Source organism: Alligator mississippiensis, chromosome 5, assembly GCF_030867095.1.
Source record: "Alligator mississippiensis isolate rAllMis1 chromosome 5, rAllMis1, whole genome shotgun sequence".
Classification (NCBI taxonomy): Eukaryota; Metazoa; Chordata; order Crocodylia; family Alligatoridae; genus Alligator; species Alligator mississippiensis.
Genome location: NC_081828.1, coordinates 217,539,527 through 217,562,695, shown reverse-complemented (window position 1 = coordinate 217,562,695; position 23,169 = coordinate 217,539,527). Strand labels below are relative to the sequence as shown.

At 50.5% G+C, this 23,169-nt stretch overlaps 1 protein-coding gene across 3 annotated transcripts in view; it reads left to right on the top strand.

The window, feature by feature from the left end:
- Nucleotides 1-22,046, top strand: part of SMARCC1 (SWI/SNF related, matrix associated, actin dependent regulator of chromatin subfamily c member 1) — a 136,446-nt gene extending 114,400 nt beyond the window's left edge. For all 3 annotated transcript variants that reach the window (XM_014604464.3, XM_059729271.1, XM_059729270.1), the window contains 2 exons: nucleotides 18,322-18,498; nucleotides 19,936-22,046. In XM_014604464.3, the coding sequence (XP_014459950.3) occupies nucleotides 18,322-18,498; nucleotides 19,936-20,024 (266 nt within the window). In that variant the 3' untranslated portion in view covers nucleotides 20,025-22,046. The remainder of the gene's footprint in view (nucleotides 1-18,321; nucleotides 18,499-19,935) is intronic.
- Nucleotides 22,047-23,169: the final 1,123 nt, after the last annotated feature.

The following is a 23,169-nucleotide window of genomic DNA, read 5'->3' as shown; positions in this document are numbered from 1 at the left end:
GTATCCTGGAGCCAGTGTGAGGGAGGGTGGAAGCTGTTAAAGTCCAGGTGGAATTTCTCTGGAGATTTCTTCCCACGTGTCCCTACGATGATGCCATCAGTGTCACTCGGGTGCGCCCGGCGGGGAGAGGCCACTTGCAGAGGCAACAAGAGTTCAAGGCTTGGCATATTGGGGCACCGTATGTGTGCTCGTGATAGTACCATTCATTTGTAGGTGTTAGGGATTCTCCAAATCGGGAAGTTGCGCGTGAAGACGGAACGAGAGTGTGCGATAGAAACGAGCAGCAGCATCTGGGATAACGTTTCTTATGGCCTGTAATCCATCCTTGTGGGGGCTGCTGGCGTGCAGAGATGTGACATCCAAGGTAACTAGTACTTGGTTTGCTGGAAGCTTGCCAGTGAAGCCTAGTTTGTGTAAGAAATTGGCGGTGTCCTTCAAGTAGCGGACAGCTCCAGTGGTACATGAGAATAGGGTAAAGCCAACACAGTCAGAAACTCCCTCTGTGATGGTGCCAGTGCCAGAGACCACGGCTTGCCAGCTTTGTGGATCTTGAGTTAATAAGTAAAAGGTGCTTGGTCTGGGTTCCCGGGCGGTGGAAGTATCAATCCTCTCCTGTGTGTAGTCTTTAAGAGCTGTCTCGGTTCCCTCTGGTTTTGTTCTGTGGGGTCTTTGGTCAGGAGTTTGCAAACCTCCATGTTGGGAACCTCAGCTCCGTGTGTCTGCCGTTCTGTGTATGACAACAGTGTACTTTAGTAGCCTGTTGTATGATAATATTAGGGCTGTTTTAAGTCCAACTATGGCTCTGTTCCAGAAGACTGAGGTTGTAACATAAGCATTGTTGTTTTTTGGCAATCTAGGCAGAAACCATTAATGTACAGGTCCAGCGTGGGACTTCAGCCCTCAGGTGGATTCCAGGAGGCGTCCTTCCTCTTGTGTACGGGTACGTGGCGGGTTGACTGTTGTGCGACTCCTTGTCATGGAAATATTCCCTTGGTTTTAAGTCCTCATACAGCTCCACCTTACTCAGTTGTACAGCGGGGTAGAAAAGAAGACTACGGGGCGATCCAGATACCTCGGCAGAGCTGAGTGTGGTTGGGTAGAGTGATGACATGGCTGTGGATTGTAGGGTTGTCCTTGGAGCATTTGTTTGGAAAGTTTTTGCTTCCTTCAACTCCTTTGAAAGAGTGGAGGTTTTGGGGATGGGCTTCAGGGCTGGATGCAGCGATCTCCGGGTGGTTCTGTGTGCTGTCTGCAAGGCTGGTGCTGATCTGTTCCCATTTGCTGTGTGGAGCGCTTACTAGGGAGAGAGTGAAGCACAGCTTGTCAGAATAGGCCAGCGATTCTCCATGAGCATCCCTGGGGTGCCTTGAGATCCTTTCAGGGGTGCCACACAGCACTGTTGGGTGTGCAAACAGGATTCACAAGATAAACCCCAAGGTTTCAACTAGGGATCCATACTGTTATAACCATTCTGCCTTGTTGTGGTCTTTCTGAGTTATTTGTAATGGAAGAATTGCTCTAGTATTTCTCTGTAGAAAAAAAAAAAAAGAACAAAAACTACTCTGGCACTTTTCCTGAGGGGTGCCTCAGACCTGTTGAGGGGTGCTTCAAGTTTCAAAAGGGTTGAGAACCACCAGCATAGACTGTGTGATACATTGAACGAAGCGGATCGGTCACTTGGAGTCCTTGGGTGTGAGATTCATCTGCCTGCATCTGTCCAGGAAGAAGATACTCGAATATAACCGAGCAAGTTTGTGTAGACCGATTGCAGTCCACTTCATTCAGCTGAGCACGGTGGCATCCGTGAGCAGAGGTATTTAACTCTTAGTCTGATGTTAGAGAGAAGGCGGCAATGTGGCATCTTGTAGTTTAGATGGGACCAGCGAACACTTCAGAAAGGTCCAAACTGGCGAAGGGAATCGGCACAATGGCAAATGTGCCCAGTAGAGAGGAAGCTGTGAAATGCTAAAAGGTTAGCTTGTGCTAGGTAACACTGGTAACGTCATGAGGTTATCCATGCCAGCAGCGAGGTCTCATCTGGAGCAGTAGGTGCTGTACTAGTCCCTTTTGAGATAGGCTTCATGGCTGGGTGCAGAGCTCTCCTCGGAGTGGATGTTCCAGCATGGGAAGGGGCTAAGAAGGATGAAGGACAAGGTCTTTGATCTGGATGAGATCTAACATGGTGAGCAGATCATCACACCTGACTTCTTCTAGCTTCCTCTGAAGCTGGGCAGCAGTTCCCATGCTGCAGTGCTGCGATCAGAAACGGGACTGAAGCAGTCCAGCAGTTCCCATGTCACAGCATTTATTCAAGGATAAGAATTCAGAGTTCTCAAGCAGACAATCTCTTGGAAGAGCTCAGGGGCCTAAGCAACTTCTCTTTCCTCTCTTCCTCTTTCACCCGGCCTCTGCAGTCTTCTGCAGGGAGCGGAAGTCACCTTGGGCTACCTCAAAATCCTGCACGAGGTTCAGAAAGTTTGAGAGGAAAACCTCTTGGGAAGACCAGCGAAGTTGCCCTCATTTCAAGTAGCAAAACTCTCCAGCTTCCAGCTGAGATGACTAGGGGTATTTTTTGTACTTGAAAATGGGGCAAAATCACTGCGGCCTTCAGCATGAGAAGTTTGGTATCCTCAGGGCAAGGATGTGCCACGTGTAACAGGAAGGGGCTCCTGAGCCAGAGACTCCCAAAATGACCTGACCGTCCGTATGGCAAAACAGGCAGAGGAGGCCACTCGCTGCTTGATATCCCTTTTCTTTGCAAGTCTTTGCATCCCAGCAGTGTGAGTATCTGCTGGGAGAGCTCTTAAAACAAAGCAACCTTGGCAACAAATACAGTAAGTCACATCTTACAGATGCCTCGCTAAAAACTTGAGAGTCAAAGCTGCGCTCCCATCTCTTTCGTTGCATGTATAGAATGACAGCCCTCGTCTCAGAAACACATTCCTCCTCTGATTCTTAGTTTTTCTTAAAGATGCTTGAAGCCAGCATTCATCCATCTGAATGTGTGCTGTCGAGAGTGATCCCTTTGCAACAGGGCTTGAAACGGAGGGAACCTGAATACCTCTGCTTATTAAAGTTCCTTGGCAACATGTGGAGTTAGGTTAGTAACCCTGCTGCCTGGGAAGAGCTCCAGATTGATTAATTCCACACCGCTCCCCATCTCCCTTTTCCATGGTAGTGGGATGCAGCTTTCCTCCGTTTGTAGTTTTCTGCTAGGCACCGTGCTCACGGGAAAATATAATCCCTCCTGAGAGAAGCTGACAGCCTAATTCTGTCCGTTGCTGTTCTGCTTTCCGCCAGGAAGACCGTCGCATTTCTAGGGTGGCCGAAGCAGCATCTATGTGTCGTTTGGAAAGGCTTTGGCATGCTTTTTAGATGAGGAGCCCTCCAGTGAGCAGGCGCACCTGGAAGAGACTTTGTGCTTACTATTTCTGAGCTAAGCCTCTCTTTTCTCAGCCTTCCTCTTTCCAGATAAATCACTAAATATATGGGTAAAATCCACACAGATGAGATTTTTTTTTTTTTCCTAGTCTGCCAGAGAACTTGGCACAAAACTGCCAGCAGGCCTTTAGATAAGAAGCTAATGGCTTGAATGATATAGTTCAGCTGTTTCAAATTGGCTGCCATCAGGATGAATAGCTTAGTCTCAGCCTAGGGGACCCTCTTTCTGTGGCTGTTGCAAGGGACTTCCTGTCTTAACTTTAATTCTGCTACATCTCTGTTAAGGAAACCTACACTTTTGTGGGAAAAAGCATCAAGTTTCTTGGGCGGGCTAGTCACCATAGGCTGGTCCATTTGCCTTCATCAGGAATTCCCAATCAGTAAGTCCAGCAGACTTTCCAGGCCCAATTTTTCAATGCAGAAAACTTTTAAAACACTGGTGAAACCCATTTGCTTTAGAGAGAGGACAAATAGAGACAAAAATGGGGGAAGCCTTGTGTCCAGCACTTTCACTGGAGATTTGAAGGAAGTTGGGATCAAAGAATTTTTTCCCAGCAAGAGTTTCTCTTCCACGTGAATCACAGTCAGCTTATGGGTTTGAGCCATTATTAAAGGAACTGAAATTTGAATGCCCCGAAAGAGCCATCATGTTTCAGTTACTTTTTCAATTCCAATGACTCGGCCCATGACATGAGTGTATGGGAGAGCCTTCCCTTCCTGGGGAAAGAAGAGACGCTGGAATCGTTCATCACCAGCGAACTTCTAGAGGAACAGGGAGACCTCTGAACCCCGTCACATCTGCAGCCTCATACAGACTTCTCTTTTATCATGGAGTAGTTAGATAAGTAAGCCTTAAAGAGGATTTACGCTTTGTCTCCCTCGAGATGCGAGAACTATGTCCCAGTCTTGGAGACGAGGAAAGTCCAGACAAGAGTCAAGTAGGTAGAGGGAGGTCAGCAAGGGGTGGTGCTGAAAGAGGAACTTTTGGGCCGGGGAGAGGTTATTAGTGGCCTTCTCAAGGGGTGGCCCTGTACCTGCGCTCTCATTAGTGCCCTCGACACACAGCAGGATAGCGCTAGCGAAGCATGCCAGCAACAGAGTGGAGAGGCATTGCCACAGAAGATGGGCATTTTGTACAGAAAAGGCCAGATACTCTGAGAAGTGGAATAGTAGAAATGGTATGAAATATAAGGGTTCAGAGTGCAAGGTCATGCAGCAGCGACAGGAAACGGGTCGTGCCATTTTGCAAGGTGCTAGCAAGACTTCCCGGGGAACGCTGCACAGCGCTGGCCAGCCTTGTTCAGAACCACTCGGTTCAAATGAAGGAGCCTCGAGAAGGGCTGCCGGGTAGTCCGGGAGCAGGGGAGCCTAGCCTAGGCGAGGGGACTTGCTGGACCTAGCAAACAGAAGGCCGAGAAGCGATACGGTCACCTTCTGCGGCAACACCGTGTGAGGAAACACTTGGGAGGAAGAACGACCATTTAAGCTGTGGTGTGGAGCAATATTGGCATGAGCAAATGGGTGCAAATCGACCTTGATAAACTCCAGCTAGAAATTAGAAAGCATTTACCTATCAGCAGAGGGAGGATCTGAAACGGCCTTCCTCTCAATGGGGAAACCAAACTGGTTGAAGATGGGCCTTGATAAATCTAGGAGAGGGTTTGAGTGACATGATTGCCAGCAATAGCAGAAGACTGGCTCAAGCGGGACAGTCTGTTGCTAAGTGGCGTGCTTTAGGCAGCAGGTCAGGAGCAAAGCCAGGCCGTTTAGAAATAGGCCATTCCTGACGGCTGATTTCATGCTCAGGCCACTGTCTCCTGTCTCTGGCTGGAGCTATTACTTTTTATGACAGGTGGACTCTTGTGCACATGAAATAATTTCTGGTTCCTGTGTGCAGAGAGGACTCTGATTCCCTTGAGGTTCTGTCTCTGCTATGGCCAGGCTGTCACTTCAGTTCAATGTTTGGGATCTTTCCAATGCACCATTTGGCTGCAAAAGTGATCCACACAAATACTAATGATGTAGGTCCTTCCTCCCGCTCCCATCTCTTTCCCCTCTCTCTCTTGTGTATACATTTTCTTCTGGAGAGATGCATTAACTTGTGGCTGCATGCCTCGAGGGATTAGTAATGGAATCGAGAGAAGTTTTTATTTCCATCAGCAGCAAACAGAATTTTATTACTGAATAATTGCAGTCCTTGTGGCCTATCTAAAATGAATTAATGAGCTTAACAAAATCATTATTGGGCATCTGGCCACAGTGCAGATTTGCTTTCCTGTTGTAGATGTTGGTTAGGACCCGCATGAGCAAGCTCTGCAGAGGTGCCAAAGACCAAAGGCAGAATTCCCCTGACATAGGAAAGAAGTCTGTCCTGGAAAGGGCTGAGGCATGCTGCCAGGAGGCAGCCTGGGAAAGCGAGTAGGTGAGGAACCTCTGGCTTTGGGGCTGTCAGTCCAGTTTTTTGGCCCATGCCAAACTTGAAACCAGCTTTTGCAAAAAAAAAAAAAAAAAATAGTGCTTTGCCCCTGTCTAGGACTGTTCTGAGATGCAGGCAAGTCCTCCCCGCACCCAGAGTGATTTAGAGAGGGGGCAGGTTCCTTCACTGGAAAGTGTGCTAGGTGGCCAAGGAAGGGCTGTCTTGCCAGTCCAACCTCTGCAAGCCATTGACCCCATTCAGCCTCACTGGAGAACTCCTGGAAGAGTTTCTCAGTGACTGAGATGTCTCAGGTGTCGTGTTATTGGAGCGTCTCCAAATGGAAGAGAGCAGGGGGCCTGAGTGGCGCAGGGGAGGGGGCACACTAGTGCAACAGCCCACTTGTAGCTGCTGCTTGGGCTGCATGGTTTTAATTTCATGGACTTCATTGTAGTTCCCAACAGCATAATTAAACAGACCTCACTTTTGTCCTCTCTCTCCCTTAGTAAGGAATAAAAAGTCTAGCTGTGGATCCAACAGACCGTGAATAAAATGCTAAGTGGAGCAGCCCTCGAGTGCTTGGAGTAGGCTGGTGAAGAGATGGTTCAGAACAGGGCGATTTGAAGGTCTGTAAAACATTTATTAACAGAAGGAGAAAATAACCCTGGCTTCCAGCCTTCCTACAGCCAGATTGCACTCGAAGGAGGGTGTCAGCCTGAGGCTAGTGTGGGGCCTTCTCAATGGATCTCCATCCCACAGGGAGCCCCAGGTGAATGCTTCAGGGCTTTTATAACAAACTACCAGCTGTGCTTCACTTCCTTTTGAGTGCATGTTCCTGCTTCTAGCACACTTCATATTCCCCAGTTAGGCCAGGACCCAGTTACAGCATTTGTCTGTGTTGCTGATTGTGTAGTCCAGTGTTTTTCAGCCTTTTTCTATTTGCAGACCCCTTTGACTTGTAAATGTTCGTATTCATTTACTTTTGATTGATCTTAGTCATCTTTTGTGGACCCCTTAGACATAGTCTGCAGACCCCCAGGGGTCCACAGACCACAGGTTGAAAACCACTGCTGCAGTGGATCCAGCATCCTTTTAAATCCCTTTGAAGTCACTACAGTTTTTGCTCTAGGTCATGTAGCTGCAGGGGGGGATGAGAGAGGGTCCATTAGCTAAAAATCTTTTACCTTTCAGCGACATTGGTCATCTCCTCTGTGAAGGAGCAGCCATCAAACTTATGATTCACCTGTAAACGTTTTTGAGAGCTAGTAGGGAGGGGCTCAGGGCAGGTCTCCTTCTGCCTTGGAGAACATGTAGCAAAAACCGTGCGAGGATTGGGAGAAAAAAGGAAGACTGTTATATATGACCTCACCTTACATTAAGTACAATTGCAACAGTAAAGTCCATTTTTCTTCCTCAGAGCCATGGTGAGAACTTTCTAAAGAGTCTGTTGCCCAAGAGCTAACACAGCCCAGGGCACGCTGTGTTGGTACCAGACTGCAGCCAGTATTGGGCAGGAAGCACATCTCCTGTGTGCTAATGAAGGACTGAGCACGTGGCTTGAACTTAACATGTGTCCCCCTTAAATGTGCTCAAAGCAGGGCCGCCGTCTGTAGGGAATAGACTGTCGTATCAGTTGAGCTTTTCCCAAAAGGCGTAGAAGGGAGAGTGACACTGTGGCATTGCCCTTGTTCACTTCGCCCTTGATCCACTTAGCAATCCTGAAATCAGAGAGGGGCGCTGCAAAAATGCTTCAGAGGTGAGTCAAAAATCTCTTTGAACACCCAGAGCAAGCTCTTGTGGAAGGGAACAGCTCTGTCCTTCCCTGATGTTTTCCACATGGATTCTGGAGCCCCTGGGTGGGAAGTTCGGTTCATCTCTGCCTCTCATCCCAAGAGAGGATCTTGGCTCCCTCAGGTTTGCTGGCCTTTGGTTCCTCTCATTGCAGCAGGACTCGGAGGGTCTCTGTCCTCTTTGGGAGCACAGGGCCAGATATCCGAATGGTACCGAGGTGTCTAGAAATGCAAAGAAGGGGTTCTTAAGTGCTGACCTGCCTTTGAAACAGGAGTAGGAATTGAAGAGGAATTAGGTGCTTCTCTCTAGCTGGGAAGAGACACTAATTGTGGCTCCAAGAGACGAAGGAAAGCACAAATTCAACCGGGCAGCAAATGCAAGAAAACAAGCATCCTGTGCCCTCCCTTTGGCTCCAGTTTCCCCCCCAGAGGTGACAGCAACTTAGTTTTGGTCCGTATCATCTCAGACCAGAGAAGCAGGCACGGTTCCTTCCATCAGCTCCGTTTGCGAGTTAAGAGCACCTGCCATCAAAGTCCTGTAAGAGAGAGAGGCTGAACAAGCTCAGTTCAAAGGAAAGTGCCTCCAGTACATTTCTTCTCTGTGCTGTCATTTGGCACGCCGTCTCGCTGCCCACACACCACCTCCACTGTGGCGCGCTCTGGAAATGTGTGCAGGCCCCTGCGGGCTGAGAGCATCTCCGTGGCTGTCATGTCAGGATGAAATTCGCTTAAAAATACAAAACTCCTGAAGAGAATCGCTGGACTGGGGTGGGTGTTGTCATCTTGTTTGCTGCCGCATCGCACTGCAAGAGGCTGTCTCGGGCGCTGCATGTAATGCAGGAGCCTGCAGAACATGCTGGGACCTCTGTAGGGATCTCAGGGGTGTGCGAGTCTGACCCCTGTCCAGTGCTAAATCAGAGCTCACATTTTTTTTCTTAAAACATTGCTGCATGGTTTGAAACTAACATCCAGCCAGTCAAAACTCCTTAGGCTGCTATAATCCATCCAAAGGAGGTGTCTGAATGCAATTTTAACATGTACAGTAGCAATTCACTTCATGCCTGTTTTCCTCTCCCACTCAAAATTTGAATTTAAATATATCCTAAATGGCCCAGAATAGTGCCAGGCTGGTGAAGCCTGCTCCCAAAGCGGTGTTCCCATGTGGCTGCTCCCCCACCCCAAGTCTCGGGTTTCTGAGTGATTGCTATATCCAGGTGCCCAGAAAACGCGTAGTACAGCTTGGGTTCTTTCTCCCGTCATTAGCCCAGCATTGCATGTACCGGTAGCAGCCTTCCTGGTTGTAGCTTGTCCACAAAGCGCAAAAGATGCACGGGGGTGTGACTGCTCCAAGCAGAGCAGCAGTTAAGCCTGTAACAGGAGGTTGCTACCAGTGCTGGTCTCTCCCAGAGAGCAGAGTCCTGCTTATGCTCTCCCTGTCTGTAGTTCAGATGCCTGTTTTTTTGGAAACAATGGAGAGCCTTGCTTTGAGGGCCATTCTCCACAGCCTGGGGCCTGCCTTTGTACCCTGGAACTGCCTTCTACCAGTGTGCCAGAGCTGCAGAAGCCCAAGCAGTGAAGCAGTTTGTTGGAAGTGCCAGGTAGAGGTAGTAGAAGTAGCTACCCCAGAGAGAAACCTTCCCGCAGGCTCAGTGCAGGAAAGGTGCTTTGAATAACTGTACCCACCACCTAGACCTTCCCCTAAGACGCTGGCGGGTGACTTCCAAATGGAGAAGCAGACGTGTCCTGCTCTCTAATCAGGTGGTGCGCACCGAGAGAAACATCCAGCTGATTGCAAGTGAGAGGCTCTCCCCATCTCCACATATTTTCCAGCTGGGTCTGAATAACTGCCCTTAAGAGAAGGCAGTTGGGAACCAGACTTGGATTTTTTCTCAGCTTTGCCCCTGACTTGTGGCCCTTGGATATGTCCATTCATCTGTGGGGCTTTGGGTTCCCCCTTGTACAAACCTGTGCTCTGCAGTCCTCTCGTAGTGCAAGTGTTCGGATGCGATTGGCTTTCACTTGCCCTCCATAGTGCCCAGACCATTACCAGGGTTTCCCAGGACTGTGTGGTGCCAAGATGTGCTGCAGGACCTGGGGAGCACTGCTGATTCAGAAGACTTCTGTGCAGATGCGTTTCCCTTTGTTTTCAAGGTCTAGGCAAAATTTCTGATGTTTCTTGAACTTACTGTTTTGGGTTTTTTAGCAGCAGTAGGTGTATTAACGGTAAAACAACCAAAAGCAGCAATGGAAATTATTGTAGAATAGAAAAATGATTCTGCGTTTGAAAGATGCTGCAGCCTGTGGTTAGCACCAGGGCCTGTTCCTAGCTGTGCTGCTGGTGGTCCGTCTTCAGGCGCATCATTTATTCTCTTCGTGCAGTCTGTGAGCGGAGCGTTATGCTAAGTACCTAGCAAGAGTTGAGATGCTTGGATAAAGGGTGCTAGGAAATGAGTATTAAGTATTTAACAATTCTGCAGTGCAGCAGTCTTGAGCAAACCAGAAGAAAACTCCCTCAAGGTGCTGGTTTTTATCTAGTAATGGCATTTCATTTTTGAAGTAGAAATGCGTTATGGGGATAGTCTCAGACACTCCCATAGGCTGCCCGGAGAGCTGGGTGTGAATCATTTTATGATGCATTATTTAAATATTGCCTCTCTTTGTTAGCAAATTGTTCAGAACCAATTTTCTGATGCAGCGGCTGAAATTTGTTCAATGAGTTCCTTCTGTGAATCATTCCTTGTAGCTTGCTCTCAAGCCTGTCATAGCAAGTGTCTGATATTCAGTAACTGAGCTGTTCTTAATGACATGCAGTTCACATGGCGCTATCTCATTTCCATGATTTGCTGAGTGCAAGTCCAAAAGCCAGGTCTCCTGTGCAGATACCCAGATTTTGGATTTTAAATCTGCCCTTGGCTGTCATTCTTCACCATTCACCAGTTGTGTTGTTTTTAATGAGGACTCCATCCAGTAAACTAATAATGGAAGGAATTTTGCAGAAAATAGTCACAAAAGGACTACAGAGTAGTCATGGTGGAAAATTCTTCCCTGCATTTTCCCAACGACAAGCCAGGAAGTGTGCATGATTACAGACTTCTAGTATATTTGTGGAAAAAGGTAACTCTTTAGCATCCTGAAGCTGGATCGGGAACTAATGTTCTGCATCCTCTTGATTGCACAGTACAGAGGTAGGAAGTGCCAATTCCTGTTTTGAGAGAAGAACCGCCAATAAAGCTAGGCTTGAAGTAGGGTATTTATGTCCCTTTACTGTGATTTTAATACTGCCTGACGAAGGCTGCTTACATAGGCGTAGAAGAAGCGCATTTTATGTAGGTGGGTCTCTCACGCTAAGTAACTATTGCAGGTAGAAAGTTTGGGTCCCTTCCATGACTTGGCTGGAGGCTGTGTCATCTCACCAGTGGAAACCTGACCATGCAAAAAGCAGCGCACAGATGGGCTAGTAAATAAGAATCAGCCAGGGGTCAGTGGTTCTGCTAAGGATGTCAGAAGATGGTTGCATTGTATTGTCTCTCTGATGTCAGCAGAACCTCTCCAGTGAGTTTCTGCACTTCCAACCCCCTTCCAAATATACATTATTTAAGATGCATAAATATTCGAAGGCTGCCAGTGGGGCTGTGCTCAGTGATCATCTTCACTGGTGCAGCAGATGAGCAATTTGCCACTTCCTGCTCAGGAATGCGAGGTTGTACATGTGGAGTTGTAGAAAAATAGCGGTGGGCCTGCAGCTGCTGGATGTCCCGATCTGTCAGCTCCAGCATAGCACACCCTGGCGTTCAGGTTGGTACGTGTGACTTCAGAGTGATGCCAGTATAATCAGAAGTGAATGAGCTGTGCTAGAGGGAAGCGACAGATGCCGTATGCGAGTATAGGGGAAACCCTGCCTTTCCTCCGAGCTGGATGCTAAATGAGTTATCCTCATTAATTACTCAATGCTTGGCTCTGGGATTGTTGGTTGCAGTGTGTGTTGGGAAGCACATGCTGAAGGAAGGCCTTATCCTGAAGACTGCTTAGCAGTGACGATTTCATTCACTGAATGATAACTATTTGCAGCGGGGCCGAAATGCATCTTGTGGGTACCACAAAATTGTCTCGCAGTGGAGCGGGCTTGGAGACCTCCGGACCAGAGCCACATGTCTGCTCTCCCCACTCGAGCACAGTCTCGCTCTGGCTCGGGTGAGAGCGTCATTTCCAGCAGAAGCATCCCCTTCCGCTTGCCCAGACAGCACGGACGAAACTTCCCAGTGGAGCGCTGATACCGTATCTACTTGAATATAGAACAGCCCCCCAAGCTTAGATTCAAAATATGGAAAATGTATACGTGTGTTATAATTTTCCAGGTACAGAATCTAAGAATTGGGAGGTTGTCTTGAGTCTCCCCCCCTCACCACGTGCACACACCCACCCCTCCTCTGGGCTTAGAGTCAGAGCCACAAACAGCTGCCTTGCTCCCTCCTCTACTTCATATGCAAATATAAGACGAGGGGCTTTTTCCCCGTGCTGATTTCTATTTTTTATTTTGGGGTGGAGGGGTCTTGCCTTCCTCAGATAAATACGGTACTTCCCCTTCTCCGAACCCTTGTCTCTAGGAATCTGATTTCCCCTCCCTTGGTGCTGCCTGCTGTGCAGAGGGTTTTGCTCCTGGGAAGGAACTTGCAAGCAGTGAATAGGAGTGTCTGGAACCGCAGAGCTTCTGCCTCGCATCCTCCCTGCATCGCTTCAAAGACTAGTGACATCTGACTTCAGTTTTCCACTCCAGGGCCTCTCCAATGGCTTCTTTCAATGGAGATGGGACATCTAGTAAATACTTCAGAGCAGTCCCCTGAGGATCTCTTCATATACAAGTGTGTGACACACACACACTCACGTGTGTCATGCAGAGCCAGGGAGAGCAACGCTTCAGACAGCATGTAAAACCTGCAAATGTGTGAGGATTTTTCAGCAGGATAAAACCAATTTTAGCAAACCTTTCTGTTTTATCTCCTCACGTGCCTGCTATTCCTGAGCTGTCTCCCTTATGTAGGTCACACTTCAACATTTTCTGCTTTAGCCCCTGTCTTACTGAAGCTACATCTTTAAGTGAAAAAGCATCTGATCGCTGTAGAAAGAATATTTCATTTGGCCATACTGACAGTAGTGAAGTCCAATTGCTTAATCCTGTTTGGGGTTGGTGGGGTTTGAAAAATGAACACTAACGTATTGTGAAATTCATGATAATGGTGAGAGGACGATTCTTTTTTGCAAACATCTTCAGCCGGTTCTGAAATAAAATAGCTGTACTGCTGCAGCAGCATGCAAAGGAATAAAAAGCTCCCCTTCTCCCCAGCTGCAGGCAGCTTCTACAGGCTGTGTTGGGAACCTCAGCTCAGCGGAGCGTGTAGGGAAACAGTACTACAACTCGAGTCTTCGTTTGGCAAGGAACAAATATCTGCAGAATTAATTGTAACGTTAAGTCAGACACAGCGGTCTTCTGAGCACCGCTCGAGTCGAATTCAAGAAGTCGGCTCACAAGGGCAATGTCTCGGAGAGCAAAGGTTTGTAAAAGTTGAGGCAGATTGTCTTTAACAACACGGGTGACACTCCATTAATTCAACCAAGGCCCGGGCTTCACCACAGCTCGGAAGGTTTCTCTTTTTCATCTGTCAATAATAATTGCCTAATAGATGCAAGTAATAACACAGCTTGCTAATCGGGATAGAAATACCTGACACCGATTGGTATCAAGATGAGCACCGTTGGCAACAGTCTTCTGCTTCCATGGCAAATGCCAGTCTCCAGCTGGGTGCCTGTCCCCTCCTCCTTTTCCAGGCCGGTGGAATTGCTCGCATCTGGAGTTTGCCCTTGACTTTGTTCTCTCTAACCCACAGCCGTGGTCTAGACCAGTGGTTTGCAACCTCCCAAGATCCGGGCATCCCGCCGTCACTTTTCTGAATGTGGAGGCAGCCTGGTTGAGAGCCGCTGTCGGTGCCGACTCGGCTTACCTCTGCTTCTCCACCAGGTTCTGCTGCCTCCAACCAAGTTGAGAACCACAGGTCTGAACGCTGGTGTTTCTTTCTGCATCCCATCTCCAGGATCCTCTCTTGTATCCTCCCTGACCATCTTGCTTTGGCATCTCCTTCTCCCAGGGCTCGGCGACTGCAGTTGCACCCCCTCAGATCCCTACAAATTGCTGCTAAAATCCTCCTCCTGGCTTGTCACTCCCCCCGTTTATGCCCCTTCCCAGGCTCCCCTCTTTTCTATCACCTCTGAGACAAACTTCCTGTCCTACAAAGGCCCTCGTAACTTCATTCCTCCTCCTCTTGTTTCTTACCTTGGCACAAGGTTGTTTCCTGTGCCTTCACCTCTCCTCGTTTGCCGCTTCTCTGACCACCTTTCTCCAGCTGCATCAGGCACGCGTGCCTTTGTATCGGACACGGGATGCTTAGTCAGGGGCGTAGTGGTGCTGATCAGACTACTTCTGACCAGTCATTTAAAAAAAAAAGAGTGAGAGTGCATGCACTGGCTTGAGCCACACATCTTGTTGGCTCTGCAGAGGCCCTTCAGACCTGACCTGCCCAGACTCCCTGCAGGCCCCAGGTTGTGAGCTACCACCACCTGTGCGCCAGACCGTGAGGCACGTGTGCACACAGCTTGTTTCACTTGTGAGCTAATCCAGATTTGGACCCCGCTATCCAGAGTGCACGGCTGGCACGCGCTGCCCCAGTGCCTAACACGACTCGTAATACTCGGGGCAGAGGCTTCTCCCCCTTTTCAAGACTCATCTGGACTTTGATTGCACATGTAGATCCTTCCGTTGGTCTTTTGCTAAAAAGGGCTGTGTCCTGCCCTTGATGGGAACGTGGGATATGTCAGGATAGACCAAAAACCATTACCTGTGTTTGTGCATGGGAGAGGAAACTTGAGCATGACCTTTGCCGTCTGTGTGTCCCCGTGCTGGGTTTCAGGGAATTAGCTGCGTTGGGAAAGGCAGCCCCTCCTGGAGGGCTCATTACGGTCAAGATGGAGGGGAACAGGTAAACAGCAGAGGAATGGCAGCTGCAGCCCTAGGAACAGCAGGCTGTGCAGTAAGGGAGGGGAAGAGCCCAGCTATTTCAGTCAGCAGCTCATCCTCGCACCCTCTTCCCCTGGCGGGATTGGAAACCGTCCCCGGCTGTTCGTCTCACTCTCTCAGCGTTTCTTCGGTTCTCCCCACCGCTATAATCCAAGCTGCTCTCTGCGGCCGTTTGCGTGCAGTGACCTTTTTAGCCTCTTGATGCAAGGCGGTTCCCACATCTGTCTCATGCAAATCAGCGGAGAATCCTGGCGCCCGGCACTGACCAACTGACCTCGGCTTACCTCGGCGCTCATGCTCTCACGCGGGCTTTGCTCCAAGGCCCAGGTGCGTTCCCACACCCGCGAGCAGCAGGGGCTTGGGGGATGGGGAGAAGGTACAGCCGAGCTCACACATGCTGGTTAAATTGATCTGCGAGGCACGTAGGCTGCCTTGCAAAAGGGAGAAGGAGGTGTTTGCTTCACTTCTTCCTGCCGTTTTCACCTGTTTGGAGCCACAAGCTCCCAGAGGGTGGGAGAAAGGGGGCTCTCAAACCCAAGGATGCTCTGGAGCTTTCCCTTACCTCTGACTGGCAGTGGATCCTGTTAAGTCGTGACCCATTTCTAATGCTAATGGCTTGCTGTGTCTCTAAGCCTCGATCCCTGAGTGGCTGCAGCCCTCGGTGGTGGCGTGTTCTCACGCTGCCTGCCGTGTTCGGCCTTGCCCTTGCTGCCTGCTTCTCATCTCTAATGAACGAGCTGGCCCAAAACGGACACGCGGATGCCAGCGGCAGTAAATTCATGCTGTGTCTGCTTAAGTCCTCCGTGCTCCAAGCTGAGGAACGCTTCGTTGCTCCTGCCGTCTGCTTGCTACTCCAGGTGGGGGGTTGAGCCAAGCTGGGCACCTTCCAGCTGAATTTGTCTGAAATCGGGTCTCCTCTCTCTGGACATCTACAGCTCTGGCGCTACGGGCCATACTCACCTGTATGGTGCGTACCAAGGACGGATGGCACCCTGCGCGTACTCAGCGGCTTGGCAGACCGCTGAATCCTGTGGGAAGAGTCCTTAAGGAGTCTGCCATTTCATTTGTCGTGTGGGCCCCTGACTGGGGAAGCCATGGTCCGTCGCATCCACCTGCGTGCGATCACCAGCTTGGAAGCTGGCTTGCTGATTTTGGAAGGGAGGGGTCTTGACCCTCCGTGGCCTTCTCTGGTCAGCTGCTGCTGCTCTGTCTCATGTAGCAAGGAAAATGTCAGGCCACCGGCCACAAGTTGTGTGCACTACGTGTGTGAGTGCATTTGCAACTTGCTCTCCTGTGTCCGTCTCCAAAAAGCTTCTTGTTGTGTTTCCCCGTATTAAAATTTTTTTTAAAAAGCACCTTCCCAAAACCCTGTTTGGCTGCAGTTAGCTCTGCTCAAATGATTGGATAGCTTGACTTGCAGCGTGTTGCAGGCTTGTTAGAGATCTTGGTCGTTGTGGCATTAAGTAGGGCAGAGCTGCACCTTATGGGCTAATTTGGAGATCCATAGCTCTCGTAAGTACAGCAAAGTACATGGAAGTGAGCAGTCGCTTATGAGAGCTTATGCATTTTGGGATGAGTTAGTCTGTAGGGTGCGGCTCTGCCCTGCCCTGCCTCCTGCCTGACTTCAGACTATCAGGGCTAACTACCTTTCTCTAATTATGGCATTAGGTTACCTTAATCCTCCTCTTCTGTGCCTTCCAGCTAATGGGATTGGGTACCTCTGCCATTGAGCAGCAGATGCAGACTGCCTTGGTGGTTGCACAGAGTGGGTAGCTACCTGTCTGGATTCCCCGAGCCTAGTCGGGCTCTGCAAGTAGCCGAGCTGTTGGTGGTGCCAGTTGTGTTACCCAGGACCGATGCCCTGCGTTCACCTACAAGTCCAGGCCCTGTTGAGGGTTTGAAAGATGTGCAACCTGCTCAGCTGCCTTCCCTGAAATTCCCAAGCAAGGCGGTGTCTTGTGTAACGCCCTAACGTTGTTACTCCTCAAAGACTCGGTCAGTACTGATTGCTTTCCAGGAGCTGCCGCTGCACTCGCTCCCTAGCCCCTTCCCCTCGGCCCCAGGACTCGGGGCTTGGGGAGGGAGCTGAGGTGATGGGAAGTGTGGCGACTCCCTTACAAGCACAGCTAACAACACCTCCTAGCATGACTGAGCTGTCGCACCTCGCGGCAGATGCAGCTGTTTCATGCCGGTCCAGAGTTGAACACCAGAGGCACCGACTTCTTCTCCAGGGTCCTCATGCAAAGGCAGCTCTTGCAGAGCCATGGGGTTGGCGAGGTAGCCCCTCCGCACCTGTGGTGCCTCCCAGTCTCCGTCGATTCTTGTACACGACTCGATTCCCGAATGCTTCTCTGTTCAGTCCTGATTCGGTCCTCATGCTGCTTGGGTTGGAGCAGCACAGGAGGGAGAGGGCTGAATTTCGGGGAGCTGGCAGGCACCAGGTGACACCTGGGGTGTTAACAGCCTGGTGTAGCCGCATGTGGTGCTGTCCAAGTTGCCAGCACATCTGAGAGACTGTAAATATACTCTTCATCCCTTAATTGAGAGTTACAGGTGCTAACACTCTTCATCCCTTAATAAAGGGAATTACAGGTGCTGACAAACTCCTCCGCTGCAGCCTCCTTCCAGTTGCAGAGCTCCAGCAGGAGCTTGAGAAGTAGCTCCTTGTGCCAAATGGACTCTGTCCTAAATGCAGTTGTAAATTTTCCTGGCTTTTAACGTCCATCATAGCCTCTATTCTTTCTCGGTATACATCCTGCAGTAGAGAATCTTCTTCCAAAGGAGGTGCACGGTTATTTTGAAGGGCTTCTATAATCGCTTTTTATTGTACATAATTACCTGGGACGTGGGAAGGAATGAAATCTTTATTGCAAGTAGCTGCAATTTGTGTCTTAATAGCTGCTTTCCTGACTAAGATACCATGCCTATATAACGTGCACGCATTGATCCCTCAAAAAATAAATGTAATCAGATTATGGAGCAATATCTCGTCAAACGTGGTTTCAGAAGCCAGTCTGAGAGCTGTAGGTGTCTGCAGCTGCAGTTGGAAATGTTTCTTGGTGCTTCTGAAGTGTAAATCTTTGAGAAGCTGCTTTCGCAAGGGTATTAGCGCAAGGAAGGCTTATTAAGGAGGCCTTCCCCTCCCCCCCAGAATGAGTTTAATACTGCAACTTGTAGCTGCATGGCTTCCCTCCTGCTATTAAATGAAGCCATTAGTCCAGTGGCCAAGGGCTTTGCTGTTGGAAACCTGGTTTTTCCAATGCAGTCAGCCCCTTGTACCTTTATAAAGTTCACAAGCAGCTGCTTCTTACCTGGCCTCCAGCCAAATCGAGTTATCAGCTCACTTAGGAGCCACTGTTTTGTCATGGTTTTTGGGTACGGTCCGAGCACACTGCAGTCCCTCGTGAGAGCAGTGTGTTGAGGTAGGAGGGGGGAGGCTTTTCCTCTGGGACGGTCGCGGAGGGCACTTGGAGCGCAGGGAGAGGGCTGCGAGCACGCAAGCTGTCTGCGCTTCTTTCTGCCCAGAGAGCGGTTAGGCCACTGCTTTTCTCTTCAGCTCGTGCGAGTGTTTCAGATGAGTTTCATTGTATTCTGTCTCTAACGCTCCACAGGTCAGATGCCAGGACCTGGTGCGATGATACCTGGGCAGCCCGTGCCGGGCCGGATGATGCCAAGCGTGTCTGCCAACATCCACCCGCCAGGCAGTGGCCCTGCACCCCCGGGCATGCCGCCCATGTCGGGAAACATCATCGGACCTCGCATTCCCCTCGCAGCTCCGAACGGCATGTGTAAGTGGCTCTGCTTCCCCGTTCCTTGTCTCGCGGTCACTAGAAAAGTGATTGGTTGTCATTCATGCCCCTTTGTTTCTGCGGGGACTGTCAGAGCTGCATGTTTGGGGATGTCTGCAATTGTCTGCTGGAAGATTTAAACCTGCCTTTCCCCCCACCCCACTCCTGCCACATGCTGTTGTCCACTTCTGATTTGTAGGGGCTGTAATGGCGAGTACAGCGCCTTTAAAACCACTTTCCATTTCATCTAAAATAGCTCTTGGAAGGGGGTCTGAGAAATAGCTACAGCTGAATTCCTAGATGATTGGGTCTTAGGTTGTTTTTTTTAATGCAGTTCAGAAAAACTAACCCTGTGGAACCTGTCTGCGGGAAGAAGTGAAAAACCCAAGAGCTAATGCAAATGTGCATGCCTTGGACAGAAGATGAACCACAAGTCCCATTTCCCCAGCTGCAGATCTGGACCCAAAGTCTTTAGACCTTGTGCCAGGATCACTTGAGCAAACCAGCACCCTGGAGCTACCCATAAGCCAAAGAAGCAGGCTTTGTACCAGCCTGGGGTTCTTGCTCCCTCGTCATGAACCAGTCATCCTGGCCCCTAGTGCAAACCAGACATAGGGCCGTACGAGCTGCCACTGGCCTGGCAGCGTTTATGCCCCTGAGCAGGTAGCCTGTGCGAATAGCTGCTGTAGCGGGGTACCTGACCCCACTGTTTCTGCCGGCCAAGGATTGTGATTCCTCAGGCCTGCTGTTGCAGGGAGCTCTCGTTCCTGTGCTGCTTCCATCCTTCTCTGAAGCTCTCTCTCCCTGTCCTTCTCCCCTGTTAACATCCACCACCCCTGGGTTTGCCACCTCTGTACTAAATGGACATCCCGAGCCTTTTCTGCCTTGCTGCAATTGCTGACTTCTTCCCTGTAGTGAGCATCCCAGTCCCATTCCATCACCATCCTCTTTCCCTGTGCTCAATCGCTCTGCCCGGGAGCTGTCCTTTTGTATCCTCCCTTGTTTTTCTTTCCCTCTCTGCCACATGTACAGATGCCTGTGTGTTGTAGCTGCGTGCACATCTCGAGCCTGTACGGACAGGCTCTGGGGATGAAAATAGTTAAGTGCTTTTAAATAGGCAAGAAATGTGTCAGGGGTCTGAGCACAGCTCTGTAGTCAGGGAGTGCTAGTCTGGTGGGGATGAGATCTTGGTGTCTGCTTGCTGCTCACGCTGGCTAGGGGATAATACTTCCCTGCCTTGCAGGTGAGCACTGATGCCAGTGCAGACCTGCGAGGGCAAAAAAAGACTGAAAGCAGGTGCACTAATTGGAGACAGAGGAAGGGTCACCAGACCCTCCCGTTTCCCCTGGAGAGCAGTGTCTGTGCTTGCATACGCGACAAGCGTCTGTCTTCAACAGCTCATGGTGTGTTCACCACTTCTCTTCCCTCTGCTTCCAGATCCCCCTCCATCGCAGCAGCCACCACCGCCAGCTGAAGGGGTGAGCGCCCCTGCCGCGGGAGCACCGCCGGCCTCCGCAGCCCCCTAACTGAGCCCGCAGCACGGAGCGCCCAGAGCCGAGACAGTGGTGACCAAAAACGGATTCCTCAGTTTCTTTCTGTTCCTTTTAGGGTTTTTTGCCTCCAGTCAGCCTGCCTGCACACGCGCACCCTAGTAGTCTGGCATTCTTTAGTTGTACTCCCTTGAGGAGGGTTCATTTTGAAGCTGTAGAGCAGTAGACAGTAGTGCCTCCGTGTTGCTGGCAGGAAGCCTGTGTGCATTGGTCTGTTCTCCTTCTGGAGCAACTGCTCCGCTCTGGTTCTCTTTCATCTTGCTGCCTCCACCCCGTCTACATTTGGGATCCTGTGATGGAGCAGGCGGGGTGTCCCCATGCTGCCGGGTGTTGCAGGTGGCGGTGTTCGACATTCTGGGTTCTCCAGGTGGAAGGAGCGAGGCGTCAAGATGAACAGCAGCAACCAGAGTGTGGGCAGGTGTGGGAGAGGGAGGGAGCTCCTCTTTCCGCTGCTCAGCAGCGGGAACTGCAGGACTGCTGACCACGTTCATTACAGGTAGATAATCGTTAAGCGCAGTAGCTGAGCCCCAGGGCTCCTCGCTAACTTATTAAAGGAAATATTGATCCAATGCGAATGGAGCTGGGAGTGAATCAATTAGAAGAAAACCACTCGCTGACCTGAGCTTTCCTGCTCCAGCTTATCTTTTATTTTGTGTTTGAATTGGAAGGAGGGAAGGGTGGTAGCAGCATCGTCCCTTCGAGTAGTTCAGTACAGTAGCCAGCCGAGGAATTAAAGACAGGTTTTTAGTCCCTCTTTTGGAGCATATACGTTTTTTGTTTTGTTTTTCTTTTAAAAAATGAACAAAAAAAAAAAAAGTAGGTAGCAATGAAGCGCTAGCATATGGGTTGGGGCTGGGATGGCTGGGGCGTGAACGCCACAACTACCTCTTGCAGACAGCCGGGTGGGCAGAATTCAGTGAACACGGTACTCCCCCTTTTTTTTTTTCTAAAGTTTCTTTCCGGAGTGGGCGCGGAGGCAGGAGACCCCTCTCTCCTCTGCTCACCCCTTGCCCTCCACTTGCCGAGCTTTATCATTCCACTGTCTGCGGGGCTGTGGTGGGAGAAAGGGGTCGGCAGCCGGATCCTTGCCCATGAGCAAGGGTCGGGGAGGGGGAGAAACAAAATGCCCCTATGCAGACGTGCTGACGCGGCCAGACTCAAATCCTAGCGTGGGCCATTACTGACTGCAGAAGGACGTAAAACTCTTGCTGTCTGTGCGACCTGGGTCTTCTGCCCTCTCCCTCCCGGGAGAGCTTTCTTGACGAGCTCCCTTGCCAAAATTCCCAGGGTCCCTCGTGTTGCATTTCAAGGGTGGGTTGCAGAGGTCATACGCGCAAAGGGCTTGTGTTCCCAAGCTTGGCCAGAAGGCATTTCACCTGTGGGGGAAAGGGAGAGACTTCCCAAGGGGCACGAAACACCCAGAGCCATTTGTTTCCTAAAGTAAAGAGGATCGGCCTTGAAGAAGTCCGGCGTGCTCATCCCCTAGGAACATCCACAGGGAACTCCCCAGGCCCTGAACGTGCAGGTGTGTCTGGGGCTCACGATATACCTGCTCATCCATGTCTGCGGCCTGGTCCCTTCCAGCACGCAGGATAACACTGGTCGTGGTCCAGCCCGGGGACTCCACAGTGCCTAGCAGAGAGAGCATGCTCAGGGCCTCCCCACCCTCCACCTTTCCCAGAGGAAACCCGTTCCAAACGTTCCCCATCCCCTCCGCGTCCCCAGCGTGAGCGTGGAGTCCTGGTTCAGGCCGCGGGCCAGTTTAGAATAAGCTCAGGTTGTTTTTAGTGCGATCAACTTCAAATCGAAAGGATCCAGGTGGAGACTTTTTTTTTTAACTCCTCACAATGTACCTGAATTCTTCACACTGCTGTGTTCCTCTATAAATAACCCGCGTGGTGACTTTTTCATCTGATCCTATGTATAGGGCCGGTTTTATTCCTGCAACGCAGCCACCCAATTTTGTGAAATTAAAAAAAAAAAGTTTTTTATACAAAACTGAGTCCTGCGGAGTTTGTCGGGAGTTGGATCCACGCGCACGCAGCTAGAGCCCGCATCTGCTGGCGCCAGCTTCACCCAGACAGCGGGCTCCTTTCCAGCGATGCCTTGTCTAGCACGCGCTGGATGCAAGCGCTGAGTGTGTTACCCCCACGTGCTGGGGGTCGTCCAAGCGATTTGGGTCAGTGGGAGCACTTCAGGTGCATCCGATACATTTCAGATCAGCAGCTTTTAATGGAAAGGGTGAAATCAAACCGTGTGGCATGATAGATGAGACGAAGCGAGTAGGGGTCTAGCGGGGCGGCATCTCGAGGCCTGACCCCAGCTTCTTGCTGAGGGTGGAGGTAGATGTAACCATTATACCAGTATCAAATGATACCAGTGTAAGCCATTACAGTTCCCAAGCTATATCTGTCTGCTCCCGTAGCGACAGAATCGCAGGCAGCAGGAAAGGGGGGTGATGTAGAGCTGCAGCCTTGCAGTTCGTCCATACCCCAAAAGCTGCATGCAGATGTCGCAGATTGTGGCAACGGCAGATGTCTGCTCCAGAGCGGCATCTTCCAAGGGTTGGAAGCCCTGTCTGGCCAGAGCCCGGGACCGGCAGCTGCCTCCCCGTTGTCCCGTCTCGATGCCTTTCAGCAAGGTCCACCCTGTACCTCATCCCTTGGGGAAGTGGAAGGATGCTCCGAGTTACCGCTGCAGCTGAAAACCATGGGCACTGGGTGAACCGAGAGGAGCTTTTCCTCTGCCAACGGCCTGAACCCAAGCGTGCGTCAGTCAGCGAGCCAGCAGGCTGCTGTCCTGCGACGTGGCTTTGCTGCCCCTTGGCTTGCCCACCACCCTACCTTCCTGAGCGGCTGCCTTGTCCCCTGTTCTCCAGGATCAGGAGAGGCCCGCCAGGAATCCACCAACGCAAATCGTGTGTACACGTACGTGTGAAACTCATTAGTGCAATGCCAGCCGTGCTAACCGATCACCGTTATGCACTGGTTTCCTGCCGCTTGTTCACCCTCCATTCGTCCCTTGGTTTCTCCCAGTCTTATTTCATCTTCCGCCTGCCTGTTACCAGACTTCAATTCAGGTGGTGGCACCGAAGTCATAAAATGCCGAAACAAGAATAGTC